The 24,724-nt window shown below is 39.5% G+C and overlaps 1 protein-coding gene across 3 annotated transcripts in view; it reads right to left on the bottom strand.

Moving 5' to 3' along the window:
• poc1b (POC1 centriolar protein B) overlaps window positions 1-24,724 on the bottom strand; it is a 79,135-nt gene that overhangs the window by 44,887 nt on the left and 9,524 nt on the right. For all 3 annotated transcript variants that reach the window (XM_041794774.1, XM_041794776.1, XM_041794777.1), the window contains exon 11: window positions 23,689-23,766. In XM_041794774.1, coding sequence (XP_041650708.1) covers window positions 23,689-23,766 — 78 coding nt within the window. The remainder of the gene's footprint in view (window positions 1-23,688; window positions 23,767-24,724) is intronic.

Genomic DNA, 24,724 nt, shown 5'->3' with positions numbered 1-24,724 from the left:
CAACCCCAATTCCAAAAAAGTTGGGTGGGTAAATGTAATAAAAAACAATGTTTTGCAAGCTTATAAACCTATATTTTATTCACAGTAGAACACAACAGATCAGATGCTGAAATTAAAACATTCTAACATTTCATGAAAAATATTAGCTCATTTTGAATTTGATGGAAGCATCACATCATGAAAAAGTAGGGGCGAGGCAACAGAAACTAAGTGGTGCTAATGAAAAATAGCTGGAGGAGGATTTTGCAAAGTTATATTAATCAGCACAAGGTTGGTACCATAAACGGGTATAAAAGGAGCATTTTAGAGAGGCAGATTCTCCCAGTAAACATGGGCAGAGGTTCACGGATCTAAATGTTTATAAAAATCATGGAACAATTTTGGAAAATGTTCAACAATGTAAAATTGCAAAGTCTGTGATAATTCCACCATCTACAGTACAAAATATCAATAAAACATTCAGAGGATTGGTGCAAAGGACAAGGCCAAAGGTCAATATTGGATGTATTAGATCTCCAGCACACAGGCAGTACTGCATTAAATCAGGTATGATTCGGTACTGAAAATCACTGCATGGGCTCAAGAACACTTCCAGAAATCACCGTCTGTCAACACAGTTCACTGTGCCATCCAGCTGGTTATCAGGGCACAGTTCAAAAGCCTGCATCTCTGATGGTATGGGGTTGCATTAGTGTCTATGGCGTGGGCAGCTTACACATCTGAAAAGCAACTATCAATGGTGAGAAGCGGTTTAAGAGCAGCCAATCAATTTAATTGGCTACAGGTGGACTCTAATCAAGGCATAAATGCACCTCAGCAACAGTCCAAAGAAATGGGAGGAACCAAAGTTAAATATCAAATGTTTTTCTAAAGGGTTTATGTCAATGTTAGATTTCAGTTTTTTATTTTTCATAAATTTGCAAAAATTTCTAAAATTCTGTTTTCACTCTGTCATGATGGGGTACTGAGTGTAGATTCATGAGAATAAATTTTTTTTTTTCAACTGTGCCATCAGGCTGAAACATAACAAAATTGAAAAAAGTGAAAGGTGTCTGAATACTTTGTGAATGCATTGTATGAATGACTGTTTATCCTAATTTTCACATTGGCTATAATCACTATAATGGCAATGCTAAAGGAGATGTATGTTAAGAAAAATCATTTATCACTATGTGGTTTTTGAAAGAACATACTTATCGATTCCTGAACTCAAAAACGCAAAATAATTCTGATTTAAATTAACATCCAGCCTGAAATCCAAAAAGGCCTTTCTATTTCTTACAAAGTCTAACATGGACAAAACATTCAAACATTCATTCAAAAAATCCTGCAGCTTGAAAAATCATGCATCTTTTATTTACAAATATATTTTTAGCAACATCACATTCATGTGTGAACTGCCAGATAATGTTGAAGTAACAAGAAGCCAAGCATAACGCAGCCCATTCACAAGTTGTACTGTTCTTCTGAATGGTGGTTACATAATCCTGTTCTGCTAGACTGAGAGTTAATACTTAAACAAGTGTGTTGTGACTGTCTACAATAAACATGAGGGAAAGACTGAGCCAAGACACAGAGAAATATCTGAGAGGAAAGTGAACGATGAATCTTAAATAGCTTTTACTCCTATATTTGTCCTGCCTTTAAAAGTAGTATTTTCTCAAACACCAGGTAAAGCTTTGGCCCTTCCTGAAGAAAATGTTAGACCCTCTTTGCTGCATTTCAGAATATTAGCTCAATTTAAGAAGCTGAGATGGAAGAAAAGAGGATTCTTTCTCATTATAAATCAGCTATTTATCAAAGTAAAGGCCTTAAACATGTCAACCTGGAGATTTGACCAATTTGAAGGGAGAAATTATGTACAAAAAGCACATTTAATTGCTGAAAATGTCACAAAGGTAAAAAAGAGAGGACAAAATATTCAAAACAGTTCCAAAATGCACAAAAGCAGCTATTAACCTCTTTAACCCAACTGCTCACATGGGAGGGCTGGTCATTGCTGCGAAGCCAAGCTTTGTTGTAATCCACACAACTTCACTAGAAATTTTTACAATATCTCCTTCTGAATTTGATGGACATGCACGCAAAGTGATGCCCAAGACGTGAAGATTTTTGGAATGCAATGCGCGGTAAAAAAGGGCATCTTTGCATTGACTATTTACTCAATGTAAGAATGATGTAGCATTTTAAAGGCAGGGGGCCCCTCAGAGGAAATTGCTACAAAAATGGCAAGTACCCATAAGGGAGATTAGATTGAGCTGCATTGCCAAACAAATTCCTGCTAATCAGCTTCAGCACTTACGCTAATACCAAAAGGACTGCAAAGTACCTGTGGGAAACTTATTTGCCATTCAGAATAACCCCACTGCTAATTGCTAATTGTTCCCCTGATAGACAATGCAAGCTAAAGGCTAGTCCTGATCCTTCTCTCCCACTATGCCAGCTAACTCACCTTTCCCACGTTCCCATGCATACCGGGCCCGCGGCCATGCCAAACACTTAAGCATCTTTAAACAAGAGTATTATATTTAAATCCTGACAAACAGTTAAACAAAAATAATGCAACAGAAAAGGTATTAGCACTGTGAATTCAACCACACAAGACATTTTTGGAGGCCATAATCACAGGTTTTGGAATAAAAACAACATACTTTGCAATCCAAGGTTACATCTGATTAAGGTAAGATTCTCTCACAAGATCAACAGGTTTCAGTGAAGTCCAGAAGAAAGGTGGCAGTATATCTAACGCCAAGTTCAGACCAAAAGAGACAAGGCGAAGCTGTTCTGAGAGCCTGCTGCGAATGAAGAAGACTATGTGACATTTTGATGGCAATGGCTTCAGTAATCTCTAAAGCTGTATGGAATGAATGAGGAAACTGATAACGATTTACTTGCTACAGTTGCAATTCTGCTCTTGTCAGATAAGTTAAAACATTGAAAAAACAGAGGATCCAGACTTTGGAGTACCCACGGACTTGCGCCAATTCTTGCCGTGAGCTTGAGGCCAGAGATTTCCCATCTTTGTCAGTTTCTCCCAGTATTCTTGGTGTCCTTTGGAGCAGTGGTTCTCAACTGGTCTGGTCTTGGGATCTGCCACAGCTTCTCTAATGACAAATTGTGACTCAAATTACTGACACAAGTCAATGTTTTGGATTCATTAAATTAAAAATGTTGCCATTTGGACCCCTGATAGAAATGTGAAAGTTATTATATAAGATAAGACACTAAATGAAGAATAAAAAAATCCTGGAAAGTATTATGGAAGATTCCTAAAAGTTTCTGTGAACATCCTAAATGAAATCCATAAAACTTTGTGGGAAACTTTTCTAACATTTTCTTTGAAAATTAGTAAAATATTGCTGGTTGGGATTGTTGAGAGTTTTTGGAAAAGTCCTAAAAGTCCCTTGTTTCTTATAGAATTTTCCAGAAAAGAGTACTAAAAATTTCTGGGGGAAACAACAAAAGAAAACTACCCAAAATTCTAGGAAAACTCTAACTTTTAGGGAAAATTACCTTAAATTTCCTTGAAAAATCAGATACCTTTTTTTGACAAGCCAGTTCCAGTGCTGGCTCAGCTCTAGAGTCTGACCAGTTCCTTGGTCTAACAGAGCCTCATAGGTCTGGTCAGGCCAGGTATGAGAGCATATGCTCATTTGGCTTGGCTCTGTTCTGCTCTGGACTCCGGATGGTCATCGTTCAGGCCTGTACCAGGCCCCATTTCTCCAGGTATCGTCTCAGTTGCCGCCTCCATGACACCTGCAGTCACCACAGCTAGACCAGGCCTGGGGAAGCACAGCTCCCATCATAGTTCTCTTGAGCATGTAAGCATTAGACACACAGTCTTACAAATGATACCCAAAGATGCAACGAAGACAAGTTGTCCCAAAGGAGTCCAGTCAGTGCCTCTGGCCACCGGTCAACATCCAGGCCTCACAAGAGTATCCTTCATATTCAAATTTCAAATATTAGACAGCATGCAGCTCTCTGACAGCAGCTCTTATGCGAATTGACCATGTCTGTAATTTCCAGAGTAAAAATCCCTGGGCAAATTACCACTGGTCGATTGCTTATTAGCACAAATATTTAATCAGTCAATCATATGGTAGCAACTAAATGCATTTAGGCATGTAGATGTGGTCAAGAAGGTATTTTTGTGTTTTTTATGTTCCGTGAAGCTTTTTCTGCTCACTTTTCTGATCGAAAAATAATAACAGAACAGAGATGAACAGACAGACTGGATGTTCCCCACATTTGTGATTAAAATGCCACTAGAAAGAATGAAATATGTAGAGTGAACTTAAGAGGAGGGGTTATTGAGAGACCATCCTTTAATTTATTGCAGCAACTGAACCCCGTCTCAATGTAATTCTATGCGAAACGGAAATATAAGGCAGGTTATGAGGTACGTCTTAAGCAGATAAAGTGAAGAGATACAGAAAGAGCTGATTAGATCTGAGAAAGGAAGAGGAAACGAGTAGATACATCAAACAATAAAATCCCATTAAAGCCATCCATCAGTGCAGCGGTGGTCAGAGGTGGGGGATCCAGTTATCCCTCTCCAGGGAACACAGAGATGAATGACTTCCTAACAGGTGGACTATGAGCTTAACAGGAGGGGGGTAGCAGTGAGAGGAGGTGAAGTTTAACCTGGGACTGAGGCAGTGTTGGGTTACAGCTGCACCTCCGGAGAGAAACCCTGACCCCAGTGGCTTTCCCCACTCACAGGAAATGGATTTGTTTTCCAAGCCCTTTCCCGCTAATCCTCCCATAACTGAGACACGTTCGGGTGTGTAGAGAAGTAGATTCACACATACAGTGTGCACATATATACATGTGTAAGGAGACAAATGTATGGATGCTTATAATAAAAAAATGTTCAGGCACATCTATGTAGGAAATATGGATCAAGGATTTCTTATGACTAGTAATCTACAGATAAGCTCTTCCACAAACAGCCCAACACAGATTAAAAGAGAAACGAGCCAGTTCTACTCCCTATGGTAAATAATAGAGACAGACATCCCCCCCCCCAACCTAGCTAAAAAATCCATACTAAGTGTAATGAAAGTCTCGCTCAAGGGATAGCTCTTTTGCGGCTGATCTCTGCACCATTATTCATGGTTTTCAAGGTAGATATCTCTAAACTGGAGGGAAAAAGAAAACATATAAAGAAACACATTCTGGAAAATCAATAAATTGTTTTTCCAGGATGAGCTGTGCTGAAATAAGCGCGTCCGGCAACAGAGCCATGAGGCGTCTGATCTGCCTACGCAGTTCACCGGGCCACATCCTCTCTGCCTCCACTCCAGGAGAAAATAGCATCAGCGAGCAGCATGGCCAGATACTGAGGTAGCCTGTTATTTTCAAAGACACACATCTACATTTTTGGTTTCATTACATTGCTGTAACAGCAGACGTTTAGCGCCCCAAAACGGGCTAAAATACAGTGAATATAACCACTTCAGTTTTTTTATGCTAGTCCGTCCACTTCAAAAACAATTCAGTACATTAATAAAAACTACGAAGTACATCCATGATAGTCTCATTCAGTCTTAGAACTGTCTGGTGAGACAGAGGCATTCATAAGGAGGGCATCTGATGGGTCTGCAACTGAAATTCTCAGTCTTGAATAAACTGTGGAAAATAACCTTAAGTAACAGTTGCGCTTATAATGGAAATATTTAGAAAAACACACAGAAAACAAATCAGCTGTTTTATCAGCCTAAAACTGATCCTTGATGTTGCTTTGATGCACAGTAACAGTCAAAGTAACCTCACCATTGGGTTCCTTAATTTCTAACATGTTATTGGGATTGCTTCATGATACCACTGTGCTACCTTTTTTCTTTCATCTATATCATATGGTTAGGTTTGTTTTATGTATCCTTCAATGTCAAATTAGAAGTGCCTCTTAGGCTCTTTCCACATGAAGGCGAGTATTTTCAAAAACAGAGGTTTTTCTGAGTGTGTTTTGACCCTCTGTACACACATGAACAGCGTTCTAGGTCACCGTAAATGCACCTTTATGAAAACTCCCTCCAGGGTGGCGATTTTTGGAAACTCCGTTAACCCCACTTCCGTGTAGACAGGAAAAACTGAGAAGGACAGAGTTGGTAGGCCCTTTTACGGTCCCTGAAGGTGTGAAAATGACGTCGACTAAGTACTGTATATAGTTTCTGACTGACCACTGTCTTCCATGGTACAAAAAGAAGAACCGTGCCTTCCGTAGCAAAATTATCTTCATACATGACAATGCACCATCTCATGCTGCAAAGAATACCCCTGTATCATTGGCTGCTATGGGCATAAAAGGAGAGAAAATCACGACGATATGATGCGTATCACGATACACAATTATACGGGGTAATAAACATTGTGTAATAACCGTGCTAAACTTACTTCAGCTGCTGTTCTTTTATTGTGGAGGATTACAGAAGAGGAGTAGATTAAAGGTTATTACTTTACTTCTGCATAAAACGGCACAGCTTTTTCTGTAATGAACGGATGAGGGAAGATTAAATAGCGTTACTAACACTGCCTGAAGCCTTTATAAGAGCTGCTTTTCAGCTCATGTCTTATAAACAAAGGCCACAGTGCTGCTTATGATGTCCTGATCAAAAGTTGAGAGAAACTTTGAGTTTACTGCGTCACTCAATGCTGGTTGGGATGATACCGATTAGCCCGGGGGCATAGCTGTTGTTGCTAACTGCTTATAAGCCTGGTGTCATTTGCTGATGTAGACTGGTGTAACTGAGGTGCTTTATCTTCTTACAGCCTGCATGAGTCATGTCCAACTCCTGACTTTCTGCTGTTTGAAGAAACCTGAAATCATCCAGCATCTCTGCTTTTACTCTGCTGGCTGTAGATTAACACTGGGGTGGTATGGTGCAGTTCTATGACTGCTGCCATCTGCTGGCTGTTTTGTTAACTGCACTATTTAGATTTTATAATATTACAATATGTAATGTGTCACGATATGGCCTAAAAACATAGCAATATTAGTTTTTGGCAATATTGCCCAGCTCTAAGAGGTTATCATTTTGTATCAGTAAATCCAAGTTAACAACACCCATGGTCCTCTTAGACTCCTTGCAAAGAGGTTTATTCATCCTGTGGATGACAAAAACATTGGAAATCATTTTAAGGCATTATCAGCTCTCACAGCTCTTTGAGGGTTAGGAAGCCACTAATGGGAAAGAAGAAAACCTGGAAATTCATTGACAAGAGGGGCACAGATTCAAAAAGCAAGCCAGGAAACATTAAGTAATGATCACAAGTGGAAGGCAGGAGTTTAATCTCATTATCAAGTCTTGTGTCCTATTTTATTTTATCAGACTTCTATTTTCATCTCCCTTCCCAGCCTCCTCCTATTTCTCCCGGCAAGAATAACGGCGGGCAGAGGAGTAAACACAGCACATCATCATTCGCCTTTCAGGTGTCCCTGGTATACCTGTAATAGACCTGCCCGGCTATTTTTAGCCTCCTGTCAGCACGTTCCCAGTAGAGGCCCCTAAGGACACAAGCTACACCCTTGAGAGAGCGGAGCGCTTGGGGTTGGACGGATACAAGGATGGTGGATGTGAGAGGAGAGGAGGGAAACCCAAGGGATTATGCAACTGAAGGTTAACAGCAAAGAAATGATGCTGCCTAAGACGAAAGACAATTTGAAATTAATTGTTTAAGCACCGTTTCTTTAAACTGGTAAATCTAAAAGCACTCAGATGTACTTTATCACTGCCAAATATAGTGATCTTTCTTAATTTTAGGGTTTTTTAAGACTATATCCACAATAAATGATCAGTTTTGTTACTAGTGATGATCCTATGCAAATATTTTCACTCCTGATTCAGTGCATACTGTAAATGCAGCTTACAAGTCTTAAGTCAATAAAATAACCAAGAAACAGTCTAAAGTGAGCACGATTTATGTGAGACGTAATGTGGTTAACGTTAGCAGTGCTAGCAACACTGGCCTTCTATTCTACATCAATAACATACCTGTGCTGAAAGTCAACACTAAATGGTTTGGTTGTATGAGTAAAACCCAACACAGTCAACTTCATCTCCATTTGATTACAATAGACGTAAAGTGCTTCCTATGAGATGGTATCTATGCTAATGGTTCACCATTGTTTACATCAAAGAGCATTATGGTAGCATGGCAGCCGGAGCTACAGTGGCTGCTAGTGGTGGGCGGTAGCTTCTAACGAGTTCAGGCAAGAACGTGGGCTTGAACTCAAAGAAATATTAAAAATAATGTTCATCAGCTAGTAATTCAGGTGCTGACGACCAAGGGATCTGACAGAATCTGTTTCATTTTTTTCATGAATTTTCCCTCTAATTAATAGATTATTTTGTCTTTTCCATGTTCCCTCTCACAATTATGCAGAATCCAAAATGACACATGCGAAGTATTTCTTTGTAACACAACCAGAGAACATAAGAAACCTGACGTTACAGGTAGACAGTTTCACAAATACCTGGCATGGGATTTAATTCACACACATCAGGGCAACATCCCTTAAAAGGTGTTTGGAAGGGTAAAACTTCAAAAAAAAGGGTTATCAGGAGAATGTAATGAATGTCACATTTATTATGAGTCAATAAAAGCAACAAAATCTATGACATTTCAGGTGTGTACCACTGCCTATGAGTGGCCCAAATAGTAGCACGACAGGTTGTATCAAAAACAGTTCTTTCCTATCACTGGAGTCAGTTGGAAAATCAAATCCCCAGAGTTCAGTCAAATCCATCATCAAGAAATGGAAGGAATATGACACGTGTTAATATGCCTAAATGAGGCCATCCTCACAAACTGAGTGACCGGAGACTACAGAGAGAGGCAACCAAGACACCAATGACTACTCTGACGGAGTTACAAGCTTCAGCAGCTGAGATGGGAAAGACTTGCATACAAAACTGTTACCCTGATTCTTCAACAGTCAAAACTTTATGGGAGAGTGGCAAAGAGAAAGCCAATGTTGAAGAAAATTCATTTAATCTTGACAAGAGCTGTCCAAAAGGCTTGTGGGAGACTCCATAGTCAGGGGAAGACAGATCTTTGACCTAAAGAGACCAAAATGGTGCTATTAAGCCATCAGACTAGATGCTTTTTAGTGGACACAAAACACTGCACATCACCATTAACACAACATCCCCACTGTAAAGCACGGTGGTGGTGAATGTTCTGGAGAGACTGAGTCAAAGCCTAGACCGCAATCCAGTGGAGAATTTGTGGCCAGTTAATAATGGAAAAAAATGTGTTGCAACTGCAATAACAACAAGGCCCTGACCGGCCTGAAGCACTTCTATTTACAACCAAATCTGAAGCTTTTTTCTCCTAATTGCTGACTTGTTCCTTTTTAAAGATGAATAGACAACAAAGGAAATACTGTGAATTGTTGCTGTTTTGTGGCATTTTAACTTCAAAGTAAGGATGTCATGTTCTTATATCCAACAATACAGGGCAGAAAAACTCTTCTCCTGATGTATAGTCAAAGAGAGCAGCACATGTTCCTCACCAGCATCCTTTAAGTGAGTGTTGCGTAAGGTGTGGATAAAAGGCAAAAGGTACAGGAGGAGAGAAAGGGGCGGGGCAAGGAGCTTTGGAGAGGTGAGGCAAAAGAAGTGCTTGGGAATCTGAAGAGAGAATCCTCCTGAATAAGTGATAAGGCTTGCCCTCCTCGTGTATTTTTGATGAGGAAGATCAAGTTTTTGAACACTTGCATTCAGCGCCAAGAAGACTGGAGCTGCAACAGGGAGCCTCACAGGAGAGTACAGGGCTACAGGATGTGCAATGTGTCTGGGTTTCCACTTTGACTCTGGTGTTACTGTTGTAATCTGTTGGTCAGGAGGTGTCATGTAATACCTCAGTTATGCAAGGTCGCATCAAACAGTTACATCTGCACAGAACATTTTCTACCCATTAAAAGGAGGAGCTCACATGCCAGGTGTTCATAATTAGAAAACATGATGTGCTCATACTTCTGAGGGACACGGAGAAGCATGAGCAATCTCTCATTTGCACTGCACCCTAACTTGGTGCACCATGGCTGCAAAGTTTTGATTCCTATATTGCTGTTTCTTGCTGAGTTTGTAGAGTGAGTATTTAGAGTCCAAGTGCAAAGGGATCCAACCAGAAAGTAGGATCATCTAGGATAAAAGTTTGGCCTACACTTTCCTACTGGCTCAAATTTTGTATTGCAACACCATCTGGCCACAAATACTGCCTAAGCATATACTTGCAAGATTAAAGATTAGTCTGAATGTTGTCAATTACCACAGCTAGTCAACGTGCTGTTTTGATGGAGGAGAAAGAAATATACACAGCACAACAAAAACGGTCTTATCCTCTCCAATTCATTGGACACTGTATTTGTAAATTGTAAAAGACAATGTCTAAAGGGGGTTCACCATTTAAAGTTGGGTACATTTTTCTGCAGCTGGAAGATCTGGCATTTGTGCAAAAGGTCAGACTGTCACACAAGAAAATATAATTTAAAACATTTAACCCCTGAGGGCATTTGCTACCGATTCCACTTAGTTTTCAGGCACGATTAACAGAACAGCTATAAGATTCTTAAATTATTGCCCATTTTGTAAATACTAATTCAGTCAATCTGATGACCACTCAACGGTAACAGAGTCACTCTGATGACCACTCAACAGTCACAGATTCACTCTGATGACCACTAAACAGTTACAGATTCACTCTGATGATCACTCAACAGTCACAGAGTCACTCTGATGACCCAGCAGTCAGACTGAAAGATAACTGAACTTTATTCAACAACAACTGCATTCTCTTATGTGGCTTTTAATTTATCTCAGATACTTCAAGAAAGCTCACCATGGTAAAGGCCTCACCTCTTGTGCACATTTGCAGTCATTAATCTTTTAACTGTAATTTAAATAACTGCTGTAATAGCCTCATCTCATATGCATATTTGCACAAATTAATCTATTTACCATAAATACCAATTTAATCAATTTACCACACTCAAATGCTGTAAGCAATTAATATATTCACCTTATTTCAGTAAGAAAGGTCCTCTGTGGTAAAATGCCTTACCTCCAAACTAGATAAGTACTGTATCAGAGATGATAAGTGAGTTACAATTTGAAGTCCAACAATGAATGAGAGACTACAGTATGAATGAACCAGGCTGGCTGTGCTCTCGCTGAGTGTGTTTGCCTGAGTGTACTTTAGTGTGGGCATGCAAGGGTGTTATGCAGCCTCTGGGAGCCCTTGTCCTGGTGGAAAGTGAATCCCCTCCCCTCCCCCTGCAGCTGTTACTATCTTTAGCTCGTTTCCGTCGTGTCTTGTCACTCGTGTTCTCCTCTACAGCACTTAAATCTGGTATCTAAACCTCCGGGCCATCCAATATCCTGTACTTCCCCTGAACAGGAAGCTACCGAGGACTGGAGGAGGGCCAGCCCATGAAAGCATAGACACACAGCTACTGGAGCTCTACAAATATGAATGGCTGGACATATTCACTGCTGCCTGATGCACCTGAGTTTTTTACTTACTATACAACAAGCAGAAATAATTTAACCATGATCTCATCCATGCACAACGCAGTGACAAAGAACTGCAGTAGAAAACACATAAAAACACACAGATATGCACACACAGATCTGTGACAGGAGGTTTGTAAGTAGAGGACACCTTGTCTGGTCAAACTGGCGTCACAGCTAACGTCTGCAGGGACACGAGAGATGCACCAAGTAACCAAATCTAGCTATCTAATAGCATGCATGCACATACACACATGCGCACAGCAGACACTTTCTGGACTGTTTTTATCAGCAGTTTTAGCCAAGAGTCAAGATTTGTTTCTTTATCCTGAGGGAGATTTGTCTCGGACAAAAAAATAAATATAAAACAGTGCAGCAGCCTTTATCCAAAGCTCTTTATTTAGTAGCAAATCTTAGATTCTTAACCTCACATAACTTGACAATTCCTATTTACGGATGTACCAATTCAGACTTTTCAGTTCTTATGAAGATAGGCACACCATGAAACACACAAAAGCACGCACATTTTAATGCTCTGCTGTCTTCCTTGGCCTCATTTCACGCTTGCCGTTCTTCATGTGTTTCACAGCTGACTTGATGCCTGTTCAGTGAGATGGCTTTGGCACTCTGCCTGCCTTCGCCTGTTCTCTGCTGCACTCATCAACAGGACAGACTCAAGAGGCACAGACACTGCAAGACATTTAAGAGATGATGGGTTGCACTATTAAACACTATCTACAAGAAATGAACCATGTCATTCACCGTTTTTTAGTTTGATTTATTCATTTACTAAGTCTGGCTTTAACATAGTAAATTAAAATGTCATAGTTCTGATAGTTTTACACTATTCTATATTTAAAGGCCCTGGACACCCACACAGGTGTTAATGACTGAGATTGGATCTCCTCTTAGAATTGTGTGAATGTGGACAATATTGACTGATAGCTTACTGTGATCCAGTACATACAACCGCAACCATGAGGTAGACTGCTGACTTGGCTCCTGTCTAGAGGACAACTACTGTCATCCCTCACAAGACGGGTAAGCCACAGAAGGTCACTGCTGAAAGGGCAGGCTGTTCTCAGAGGCTGTATCAAAGCATGCAAAGTTGACTGCAGGAGAAAACTGGTAAAAAAAGGTGCACGAGCAACAGAGATGAGCGCAGTCGTCAGAGGATTGTCAAACAAAGCAGATTCAAGAACTTAGAAGAACCAAGGAGTGGACTGAGGCTGGAGTCACTGCTTCAACAGCCACCTAACACAGACGTGTTAAGGAGATGGGCAGCAAGTGTTGTTTTCTTGGTGTCAAGCCACTCCTGAACCACAGACAACATCATCAGTGTCTCACCTGGGCTAAGGAGAAAAATAACTGGACTGTTGCACAGTGGTCTAAAATCTTGTACATTTAACAATTCATTTCGAAATCAAGGTCCCAGAGTCTGGGGGAAGATCAGAGAGGCACATAATCCAAGTAACATAAAATCCAATGTGAAGCTGACACAGTCATTGATGGTTTGAGGTGCCGTGCCACCTGCTGCTGTTGGTCGGCTGTGCTTTATCAAGTCCAAAGTCAACACAGACATTTACCAGGGAGTTTTAGAGCACTTTATGCTCCAATGACCACAATATTCCTGTGCTTGAATGGCCAGCAAATTTGCTGAATCTGAACCCCTTAGAGAATCACTGGGAAATGTCAAGAGGAACATGAGAGGCACCAGAGAAAAATGCAGGCAAGCTGAAAGCTTCTATCAGAGCAACCTGGGCTTCCATAACACCTCAGCAGTGCCACAGGCTGATCACCCCCATGCCTAACTGTATTGATGCAGTAATGCATGCAAAGGGAGCTCCAACTAAGAACCGAGTGTATTTAAAGGAACATACTTTTCAGACAGCCAACATTTCTGTATTAAAAGGATGTAATATTCTAATTTTTGAGAAACTGAATTTTGGCTTTTCATTAGCTGTAATCCATAAACATCAAAATGAAAGAAATAAAGATTTTATATTTTTCACTCGATGTGTAATGAATTTATAAGTTAAGAATTGAACTACTGAAATAAACGAACATTTCAACAATATTCTAATTTACTGAGATGCATCTGTACATTGACGTAGGTACTGCTAATGGAAGCTGCCGTTCTGTTGCTGTTTCATTGTTTTACTGCTTACATGTGACAAACCACGATCATTCTCTGCCGTTAGCATTGCATTCTGAACAAACAGCTTTTCTTCCTCATTCTATGAATTTCATCCATGAAATGAAAATGGTGGTTTACTGTTTAGTAAATATACCTTGTGGAGTGCAGCTTTTTTTAAACAGGTTCCCCAATTCAAAACAAGAAGTTAACACCAGAGGTGGGCAGAGCTGAGCAGCCCATCTTTATATGGCTTGGAAAAATGAGCTTAGGTCGCAGAAACATTACTAGTCATTTTAATTAAATGAGACATTTTAGAGCAAAAATTCCATATATTGTGCCTTTTAACTGTAACTTCCCCTTGCTACCATCAAGTAATTATAAATGGGGTTGTATTTTTAGATGGATCTATTTCTTAAATTAAATTATAAAAAGAATATGAAAGGTTTCACTGCTCAAGGACGCACACGAAGCAGCAATATTTGTTGGTGTTGTTCAGATACGTCACCCTGTGGCCACTGGTGTGTCTGTCAAAGCTCTGTCATGTCAATGAAGAGTGAGGGCACCACCCTGGGCCTCTGGGTGCTCTGTAATGACATAGTGTTTGCTGATAACACTCCATTCAGAAGCACTGAGCCCTGCCAGTGACGCTGGCCCTCTGCAGAGCTGAATGGCTAATGTAGAGAGAGAGAGAGAGAGAGAGAGAGAGAGAGAGAGAGAGAGAGAGAGAGAGAGAGAGAGAGAGAGAGAGAGCAAAAGGACAAAGCTACAGCTGATGCCCCATCAATGTCATCATGTCACTATGACATCCCCTTTTTTATTCAGTTTATGAGCGCAGATCAGCATTGTGGACAGGCTTTATTTATTTAACACTTAAAAACTGGAACTTTATCTCACTGCAGTAATGTAAAAATGCCATCTTAGTGTTAGTAGAGTTCACCAATAGGTGCAGGAACTTGCTGTGAGAGCAGGAACCCCCCCATCAAGCCACCCACGTCCTCCCCCGGGCCATTTGCATCTCCCGTCCTTTCCTTCTTTTGGTTTCCGCCCACGCTCAGACCCATTAGGGCAATGGGGGGGAAACATGGATGCAGGGCGGAAGGGAAAGCTCTTAGAGGACATCATCAATGATGGAAGTAAGAAGAGGTAAGAAAGAAAGAAATGACTGGAGGGGAAGAGAAGACCAAAAGAGAGGAGAGGAGAGTTCCTCAGTGATGGAAACAGGAGCTGACAGGAGGAGTAGCACTGGGGGGCTCCATGCTCTGAACCGAGCTAAATAGGGATGACTCTTACACGCACATTCACACTCCAAAACTCAGTGACTCATGTGTGCATATAAACAGAGCCTAACTACATTGGAGCACACTCAAAAGCATAGCTTAGCATCTCTGCTGAGATGTACACTTAGCAACATAGACCAAAATCCTGCTTCAACATTTCTTTAAACTGAATGATGATATACGGTATATCCCAATATTTTTTGTTTGTAAGGAAAAAAGAAAGTCTTGTCACAATATCAGAACTTTGAGTTATAAGGCCAAAAAGTATTTGAAAAAAATCAGACCTGTTGCCACAAGTGTATAAATTCAAGCACCTAGCCATGCAGTCTTCATTTACAAACATTAGTGATACAAAATGGGTTGTTCTGAAGAGCTCAGAGACTTCAAGCATGGTACTGTCATGGATGCCACCTTAATAGTAAGACTGTTTTTTTAAAGACCCTGTAAAGTGAAATCCAAAGTTTTTGTCATAACACTCTAGAAATGTTGGAATATGGTTGCTGTAAACATGTGAAAACTCTCAGATCTACACGAGACTGAATTCTGGATTTAGGCCATTTCATCTCTTTCCTGGCTTGGTTTCATGTGGGCGGGGCCAATATGTGGGCTCACGATGTCATGAGCCCACAGTAGAGAATGGCCCCGCCTCTCTAACACTTCAATATTGTGGAAGGAAGCAGTCACCTGGAGCAGAGACTTCTGGTTCATTTTGTGCAAAGGAATTCAGTCTTGTACTCTTGTACCGTTCTATAATGTTCATGTTTCATTGCAAAGTTATAGTTATAAATGTTTTGTTTATTGGTTTGTGTTTTTAGGGGAAAATATTTTTCCAAGTATGACACCATGAGTGAGGGGGTTAATGCTGCAGACTACCCATGTCCTGAGTGGGCGTGGTTTCAGCTCATTCAACAGACACGCCCACACCATCCTGGAGCAGATTTCACTGCCTCATTTTTCATGATTTGAAGCTTAATTTTATAAACTTGGAGATGCTTTATGTGACTAAAATTTGACCTGGGGGTTCATAACACAGTGATCTATCATACGACAAACCTAAATACAGATTTAGTTTTACTTTACAGGGTCTTTAAGGTTTTGGCTAGACCCCTTACTTCCCCCTTACTTACTTAGACATTTAGGTCAATTCCTAGCTTCCAACTTTGTGGCAAAAGTTTGGGGAATGCTCTTTTATATTTCTACATGACTGCACCAGTGCACAAAGCAAGGACTAGAAAAACATGATCCGAGGAGGTCAGTGTGCAAGAACATGACTGGCCCAACAGAGCCCTGACCTCAAACCCATAGAGCACCTTTGAGATTAAATGTAACAGAGATTGCAAGCCAGTAGCCTGTTGTACCAGCTATGCGTAAGCTCTGCCTTAAGTTATGGTGTAAAGTCCACACTAAACCCCACGCTGAAACTAGTTAAGTTCTAAGTTAAGTTCTAAGTTAAGTTGCACCATTATTCAGTTGAACTACAGAGACTTAAAGTTGATCTTAACTAGTTGAGATCTACGTCCAAAATAACCAAAATATTGTCACAGATATGACATCACTGAAGAGCATTTTTTTAACCCGATGTTTGCTACAGATGCTAACGGCTAAAAATAACATATGCTCACTGCCCTTAATCCTCAAACAGCGTCCAGTGTGGATGAAAAATATGACGACATTTTAGATATGTGAGTATTGAAGCCTACAGCCTAAACTATAGAGCCAGGATAAAGTGAAATCAGTGGACAGCAGAAATTATTTCCGCTCACGAAAAACAACAGTGTTATTGATCATGGTGAATGCAGTGCTGACATCAAATTGCCAGTAAAATCCTTAACTCTTCGTCACCCTCCAGGTTATCCCGTCTCTCAGCACTATCACTGTGACAGCCTTATTCTATGGAGGACTTACACTTTACATCTAGTAGGAGGTAGGTGTAAGATTTAAGTTATAACTTAAGCCTACATTGAAATTATCTCAGCTGGTGCAACATCTTAAATGTTAGGAGAGTGTAAACTCCATTGTAAGTAAGAACTTGGCCTTCTCATCCAAAACCAGTGCCCATTCTCATAAATTCTTTACAGAATGAATGTGAAAAATTCCCACAGAAACACTCCAAAATCTTGTGGAAAGCCTTTCATGAAAAGTGTAAGCTGTTATAGGTGCAAAAAGCAGCCCAACTCCATATTAAAGTACATGTAATCGAATACAATGTCATTACAAACCCTGGAGGTGTAATGATCAGGCTCCTGAATACTTTTGTCCATATACAAGTCTAAAGGCACCTTTTGGCATGCTTTATTTTATCCGTCCAGTGGAAAGGCACCCTTTATCACTTTTTGTCCACTGCAACCCACAAGTGCATTGGCAAAGTTAGTTGCTCTTAACCTTTTCCACCAACTTTTTCCAAATGTTGCCAAAATATTCGTGCAATTTAGACAAATACAGGAGAACACCTGCAGTTTTTGATTATTAAAAACAATAAATCACACAATATTGGGTGTCTTAAACCTCCATTTCTGTTGCCGTGGTATCAAACTGGTATTGAAATAATTGATCTGTTCAAACAATTAAATGCTCGTTATAATAAAAGAAAATATTTCACTATCTAGATCAAACATCTCAAATAGATTATCTTGTGGTTTATAAGCATATAACTGTTAGTGGTTCTTACTATAACCAATCCTTTAGCTGAGGCCTGGCATCTTTGTCTTTTGTCAAACAAGCATCACCATAAATGAGTCAAAAACCTTTAATTCTTTTTTTTTTCCCAGCCCTAAAACACATGCAGGCTCATTCACAAACACACCCTCTGAGAGGCTATGCACCAGGCTGCAGGAGGTACTTATAAGAGATGGCTGTGCATGAATGAATCAGGAGCTGAGTGTGTGCATCTTTAATTTTAGTGCATTTCATTTATCTGAAGCAGTAACAGTGAAGAGGCATGTAGGAACTCAGCATTCATGTTGCTATTTCTGGCGATTCCAAAAATAATATTTATGAATTAAACGTGTGTGACACAAGGGCGCAGCGAGTTAGTCAGTGAGTTAAACCGGCAGGCACAGCTCCAGCTAGCTAGTCTATTATTAGAGCTGCGGCTGCTGCTGCTGCTCCCCCGGTTGGGGCCCCCCTCGAGGGCCAGTGCACCGGCACGTGGATTCCTGCTTCCCCCCACCCATCTCTCTGATCTCCATTCCTCCCCATCTCTCTCTCTCTCTCTGATCTCTCAGGGGTCTTTCCATTCATGCTCGACTGATTCATGTGGGGAGCTGAGAAGAGCTCCTCCAAAAAGAGGAGAAAAGGAGGAAGCTGCAGAGAGGATGAGAGAGAGATGGAGCTGCATCTGAGAGAGTGAGCTGGCTGTCAGGTGCAAAGCAGTGTGAGAGAAATATTCATGTGCTGAATAAAAAGAATTAGCAATAAGAGCTTCAGGAGTGTGTACAATTATGCTTAAACATTTAGTGTTCAGCTAAAAACACTCTCCGTTTTATGTTTGTCGGCATCATAGATGGAAATTACTTAAAACTGCACTGCTGCAAAGCCTCATAGCCTGGATGTTGATGCTGCAATTTTTTTCCAAAATAAACACATTAACATCAAGTTTTTAGACATGCTACACCCACATGCTGAGCATGGGTTTATTATGGACGCATTGTCTGAGTCAAGGGCTGCACAGCGCACAGGGGTCAGCGCTGTTGCCCCACAGCAAGAAGGTTGCTGGTTCGCTTCCTGGTCGGGGCCTTTCTGTGTGGAGTTTGCATGTTCTCCCTGTGCATGCATGGGTTCTCTCCTGGTACTCCAGCTTCCTCCCACCACCAAAAACATGCTCATTAGGTTGATTGATCACCCTAAATTGGCTGTAGGTGTGAGTGTGAGTGTGCTTGGTTGTTTGTCTCTATATGTCAGCTCTGTGATTGACTGGCAACCAGTGCCTCTTGCCCAGTGATGGCTAGGACCCCACCAGTGACCCCAAACGGGATAAGCAGTATATACAATGGATGTATGGATGTATGAGTCAAGGGAAGTGTTTAACCTCCCAAGTCCTGAGCTTTTGTTTAGAATTACTTCTTAGTGTTTTGGCTGAGCGGTCGGTTGTGGGGGTCTTCAGTCAGCCAGAAATGGTGTCACTGAGAGAGGGACGGAGAAATCATCTTTCTTATTTTGATGATGGACCACAAGGACTTGAGGCCAAGCATGAAAAAAACGTATACAAAAAGTTCTAAATTTATTGGAAATTTCCCTATCCAACTCCAAACAAATTCTCTAAAATTATAAACAAATTACCTAAAATATCTTTAAATTTCTTTAAATATTCTACAAATGTTTAAGTAAACCTTTCCTGTAATTTCCATGAATTCCTATATTTAGAAGGACACCCTTCCCCCTAAATTCTCCAAAAATTGGAAAGAAATTTCCCAAATTTTCTTAAAAAAATACCTAAAGGCTACAGACTAAATTCTTCCTAAAAATTATCAAATACCCAAAATGGCAACTACATTTCCCAAGTATCCACAAAAGATAGCTGATTATTTTTAAAACAAATTCCTCAAAATACAAAATTTGTACCCAACATTTAATAAGTAAACTATTCATTATTTATAATTAATTTTCCATACTATATACAAACATATCACCAAAATTTCTATGAAAATCACAAAAATTTTCAAAGGAAAATTTCCCCCAAAACCTCCAATGGAATTCTCCAAAATATATACAAACATATTCCCAAACTTTCTGGAAAATAATAAAGATTTCCAAAGGAAATTTTCCCTGAAATCTTCCAAAGGAATTCTAAGAAATATATAAAAATATATCTCAAAATTTCCATGAAAACACCAAAGATTTCCAGGAAAAATTTCCCCCCAAAACTTCCAATGCAATTCTCCAAAATGTACAAAAATATATATATATTCTTAAAATTTTCTGGAAAAAAAGAAAATATTTCCAATGAACTTCCAATTTCCAATGGAATTCTCCACAGTATATACAAACATAGCCAAAAATGTCCATGAAAATTCTAAATATTTATAAAACAAATTTTTCCCCAAAACTTCCAATGGAATTTTCAGAAATATATCCAAACATATTCACACAATTTCCATCAAAATGCTTGAAAATTTCCTAGCATATTCTTCAAAATATCCAAAGAAATTCCCTTAAATCACTCGTAAAATTCCTGAAATCTTAAATGCAACCTCTCCAGCATTTCCAGCAACTTTTTATTAAAATTCAGTGGATATTCAGGACAACAATCTTCAATACTCCCATAGCAGGATTTGTTACTATGTGGCAAGAAAGCTAAAACGTAATGTCCTCATATGTACATGGAGGGTCTTAGGAGAATAATGCAAATACTGTTAAAATGAAAAAAAAATCTTTTAATTGTTCATTTAACGACCTTCTTTTGTTTCACAGTTTATGAGAACTGACTCCCAAGCTTAATGTATCCGTTACACACTTGAAGTGTGCTAAAACTACTCCCTTCCTCTGCCCATTCATTCACGTACTTCCATGTCAACATCAGAACATTTCAAGTTATGAATGGCTGTTCCGCAGGCCTCTGTTTACTGGAGTCCTGAACCAAAACTACTTATCTGACTTGGCCATCCTGACTCTAAATGACTTCCACTTGGCTTGGTCCATTCATGGCTTTTCCTCCCACACAGCAGCCAAAGGCAGAGAAGGAGACTCTAAGAGAAATAGGGCAGCACGCTAACGAAACATTACATGGGCTTAAAATCTTGTGGACTGTTTTCATTTATTTTCTAGGATGAATAATGGAGGAAAATGGTACTTAATGTTCAAAATATGGTAGCAAATATTTATTTTCCTCCACATCATAACAAAGACTGCCCATAAGCTGTGCAAAAACGCAAAAAACTCTGCACAGCTTAAATTTTGGATTTTATAAGGGCACACTGTAAAGGATGAAAATCTGTTATCAACATTTCATTTAAGAAAAAATTATTAGAAAACATGCCCCAGAATGTGCTTAGAAATATATTTTAGGAGCTTAAGCACATTTCTATGTGCATGAGGATTTGCAAAAAAATATTAGTTGGGTAGGGTGCTTTGAATTTGCAATTTACAATGATCCATTCACATCAGATATAGTTGATAATTTTATATGCACATGACTGATTTTTCCTTTGTTATACAGCAAGCAGTTTCATGTGATTCATTCATGGTGTAGTGTAAAGTGGATGTTAAAGGCTGTGCGTGTGTGTGTGAGTGATGGCTGGACTATTTAATGCACAGATTATCTGTATATGTCTCATATTTACATTTATGATGGATAAGTGGATATGTTACCAGAGAAAAGCAAACATATGCACAATAAAATTTGACTTTGTGACCCTCAGAGGGATTATTTACTGCTCTTTGACTATTCTTTTTACACCAGTAGGGGGCCGTAATTACATGCAGCCTTGCAGAGATGATGTTTAAAGGAAGCTCACTGCCAAACCAACTATTACTACTCTGAAACCTGAACTTGTAGCATGTTATCTACACTTGTAATAAGAGCAATCAGTAAAACTAGTACTGAGGGCTCAGGATGAGACATCTTGTTTATTCCAAATGAAACAAACCAAACAAGTCTTGCAATCTGACATTGTTTTTCTAGTGGATATCAAGGGCATTTATATCCACCTACATAAATCTCATGTTTCCACACGTTTATCCAGGATCAGCATTGGTGGAGTAAGAGGATAGTGCTAATTCACATCCAGGATTTTACCTTGCGACATATCTTGAACTTGGCTGCTGCTCAAGTTCAAGGCCAGGTCATTGCCCTGCAGCCCTAGAAGGGCAATGCTGAGCTACAATGAAAACAACAGAGAGACATAAGCTGGAAAACACAATGTGGCTTTTGCATAAGTGTAGGGGAAAAAATGCAAATGAGCAGCTGAAAAAGCTGAAGAAATCGGTTTGTAATGTTTAGGTTTGCGTTAGCCTTCTGCTCTAGTAGAGGCACTCAGTGAAATGCTGTAGTTCACACAGTACTCACATAGGTCCAACTAGGAAGTCTTATGATTTTTGCTTTTTTTTCTTTTTAATTAAAAAGTAAGGCTTATTAGAGAATAAGTGCTGAGCATAGGCTTCTAAAGTTCTTGCATGACTTTAAGCTCTAAGATCTAGTGTTTTATCATTATAGTCTCAGCATTGATGAGATGCTCTGCTGCAGTAATGCAGAACATTATGATGAGAGTATTACAGGTGTTTTTCTGAGCATGACACTGAACAAAAGATTTACAAGGATGAACACAAATTAAAGAATAAAAACAGAACGCAGAATGTTCCTTTCAGCTTGGAGGTAACATTTCTGAGAAAAGTGAATAGGCTCTTGTGCTTCAGTGCTGAAGTGGGATTGGGAAACCTTTAGAGCAGTCTGCACTGCCACCTGGTGGTCATGTGAATACAACCCCAAACATAAGTCCCTATATAGGCACAAACTCTTAGGTGTCATCTTTAATAAGAAGTGATCATATTTTTATGATAAAGAAGGAAAGCTGGATGTTTGTGCTCTGTGTGTTTATCTCTAAGTGATTTTCCATTAAGTTTATCTTGTGTGCTATTTACATTCACAGTAAGGGCGTGAAGAGACACTAAGCTTGCAAGATGGGGTGGGATGAGATTAAGATTTTACAGTCTTTTAACTTTCATAAGAAATGACTGGGAAATGTGTCTTTTATTCAAGAGAAAGTCATTAAATGTAAAACCCAGAAACATGCTCTTCTTATCTCTGGGATGAGATGATGAGTCAGCACAGAGTTTATATAAGCTATCCACACCTGGCTTTAATCAGGGGCGATCTGCAGCACACACACCTGGCACTGAACTGATTGACTCACACTGTGAGTGACCAGGCTGCTTTCTGCGAAGCTCTACATGTCTGTCAGATGATGCATCCATTCCACAACAAATACTCTCTTCATCAGTCACTATAAAGAGATTTATTTTTAAAGCATTGCACATAAATCTATCTCTATCAATTCATCTTGTTAATGTGTAATATCAAGCTGTATGATTCCTGCTCATTACTAATTCATTGTCATCACCACTGTTGTGTGACAACTAAGACATCTGCTTAGAAAAAAATCATTTTTAAAGGATAAATTGAGTTCCTACAGCCTTAAATCCATCATTTATTAGCTCATATAGCACCGTACGTCCTTCTCACTTGTGTAGCAGATGGAAGGGACAAGAATGTTTACGAGAAGAAGAGGAGTTTCTGTGTGAAAATTTTAGAAAATAAAAATAAATGTTATCATTTCCAAATTTCACAGCATTATTTTATCTAACCAAATACTGTAGTTTTAACAAATATTTGTTGGAGTTTATAGCCTTTCACAAGAAGAATTCCATTTCCCTTTTCATGTTCTTGCAGCATCCTGCAACCAGCTATCTGCAACCTGCATAACTGAATCACAGGCAAAGTCATCAGACAGCCTGATCTGAGCTACGACCTTCGCCAACTACGTCTCGTTGAATCTGTGGTAGGAGCCAGGCTTAAGTTTGTGGCTTACCAACATATCACTGTCCTATGTGACTGTATTTGTAAAAAATTATCATCGTACAAGTTTCTAAGTTGTGTGGCACTGCACCACCATCTACTCCCTCTACAACAGGAGGAACTGGATGGAGGTGATGGTTGCAGCACACTCATTCCAGTCAAGAAATGATTAAATATTCTATGTGTGGACTAGGATGTGGCCTGCTTTCTCATAGATGTTTCTGTTGATTTATTATAAAAGCTTACCTTGGTGCTGTGAGAACCTGGGCCCACCTCAATGACAGGAGGATCGGTGGACTGAGTGTCTGCTACCGTTTGACTAATCTGAAGAGAAACAGAAAAGTCAGAAGGTTTAAGTTACATTACGTTAAAGTTTAAATGTTGACTTACATGCATGTTTTTATACTTTGCCACTTGTCAATGTCTAATTCCAGTGCTTTCAGAGCAGAGATTGAACCATGAAATTCCATCTGTTGACTAGGGGTGGGAGAAAAAATCAATACAGCATAGTATCGTGATATTTTGTCTGGTGATATATCGTATCATCTCCTCCACCAAGTATCGATTTTTTTCAAATAAATTGGTAATATGAACTGAACTTTATGATAATGGAAAAATGAAATCAGTTGTTTGGACAATTGTTTGTCCAGTGAGGACAGCAGAGGTGAGGGTCATAGAGCAGGAGCAAGTTAGCACAACAAACATGGCAGCACCAGGGGAAGGACTTTAGGAATGCAAGCAGGGCATGAACAAGATGGACATGACACATGAGGTTAGCAAGAAGTGCTACATGAAAATAAAATACTGCAGAAATATGACAAACATGAGGGCAAGACTAATACTAAATCTGCTAAACAGTTGAAAAAATGGTACATAATGCAATATATACCAATATATGGTATCACAATACTAATTGTATACCAAAATGTTTAAGTTATAATAATATGGAATTGTGACCCAAGTATCATGACTATAACATATCATGGGGCCACTAGTGATTCCCACCCCTACTGTAGACCAGGCAGCTTTGACTGGATCATTTTTCATATGTGTTAATTATTTTCATGGAGCAAAAAAGAATGAAACTAATGAAACACTTTAAGTTAGAATTCAGGTTTAAGGTTTTCCCAAAGAAGTCATGTGAAATGGAAATTGCTCACTGACAAATAAGAGTTTCAGGTATTTTAAAAGCTGAGAAACTGAGCTTAAAGAATGGTTGGAAAGATCTCTTGACTCTATTAATGGACTTGTAAAGTTATAGCTTCTTTCTGATAGTTTTTAT

This window comes from Cheilinus undulatus, linkage group 9, assembly GCF_018320785.1.
Source record: "Cheilinus undulatus linkage group 9, ASM1832078v1, whole genome shotgun sequence".
Classification (NCBI taxonomy): domain Eukaryota; kingdom Metazoa; phylum Chordata; class Actinopteri; order Labriformes; family Labridae; genus Cheilinus; species Cheilinus undulatus.
This window is presented reverse-complemented; position numbering and strand designations above follow the sequence as displayed.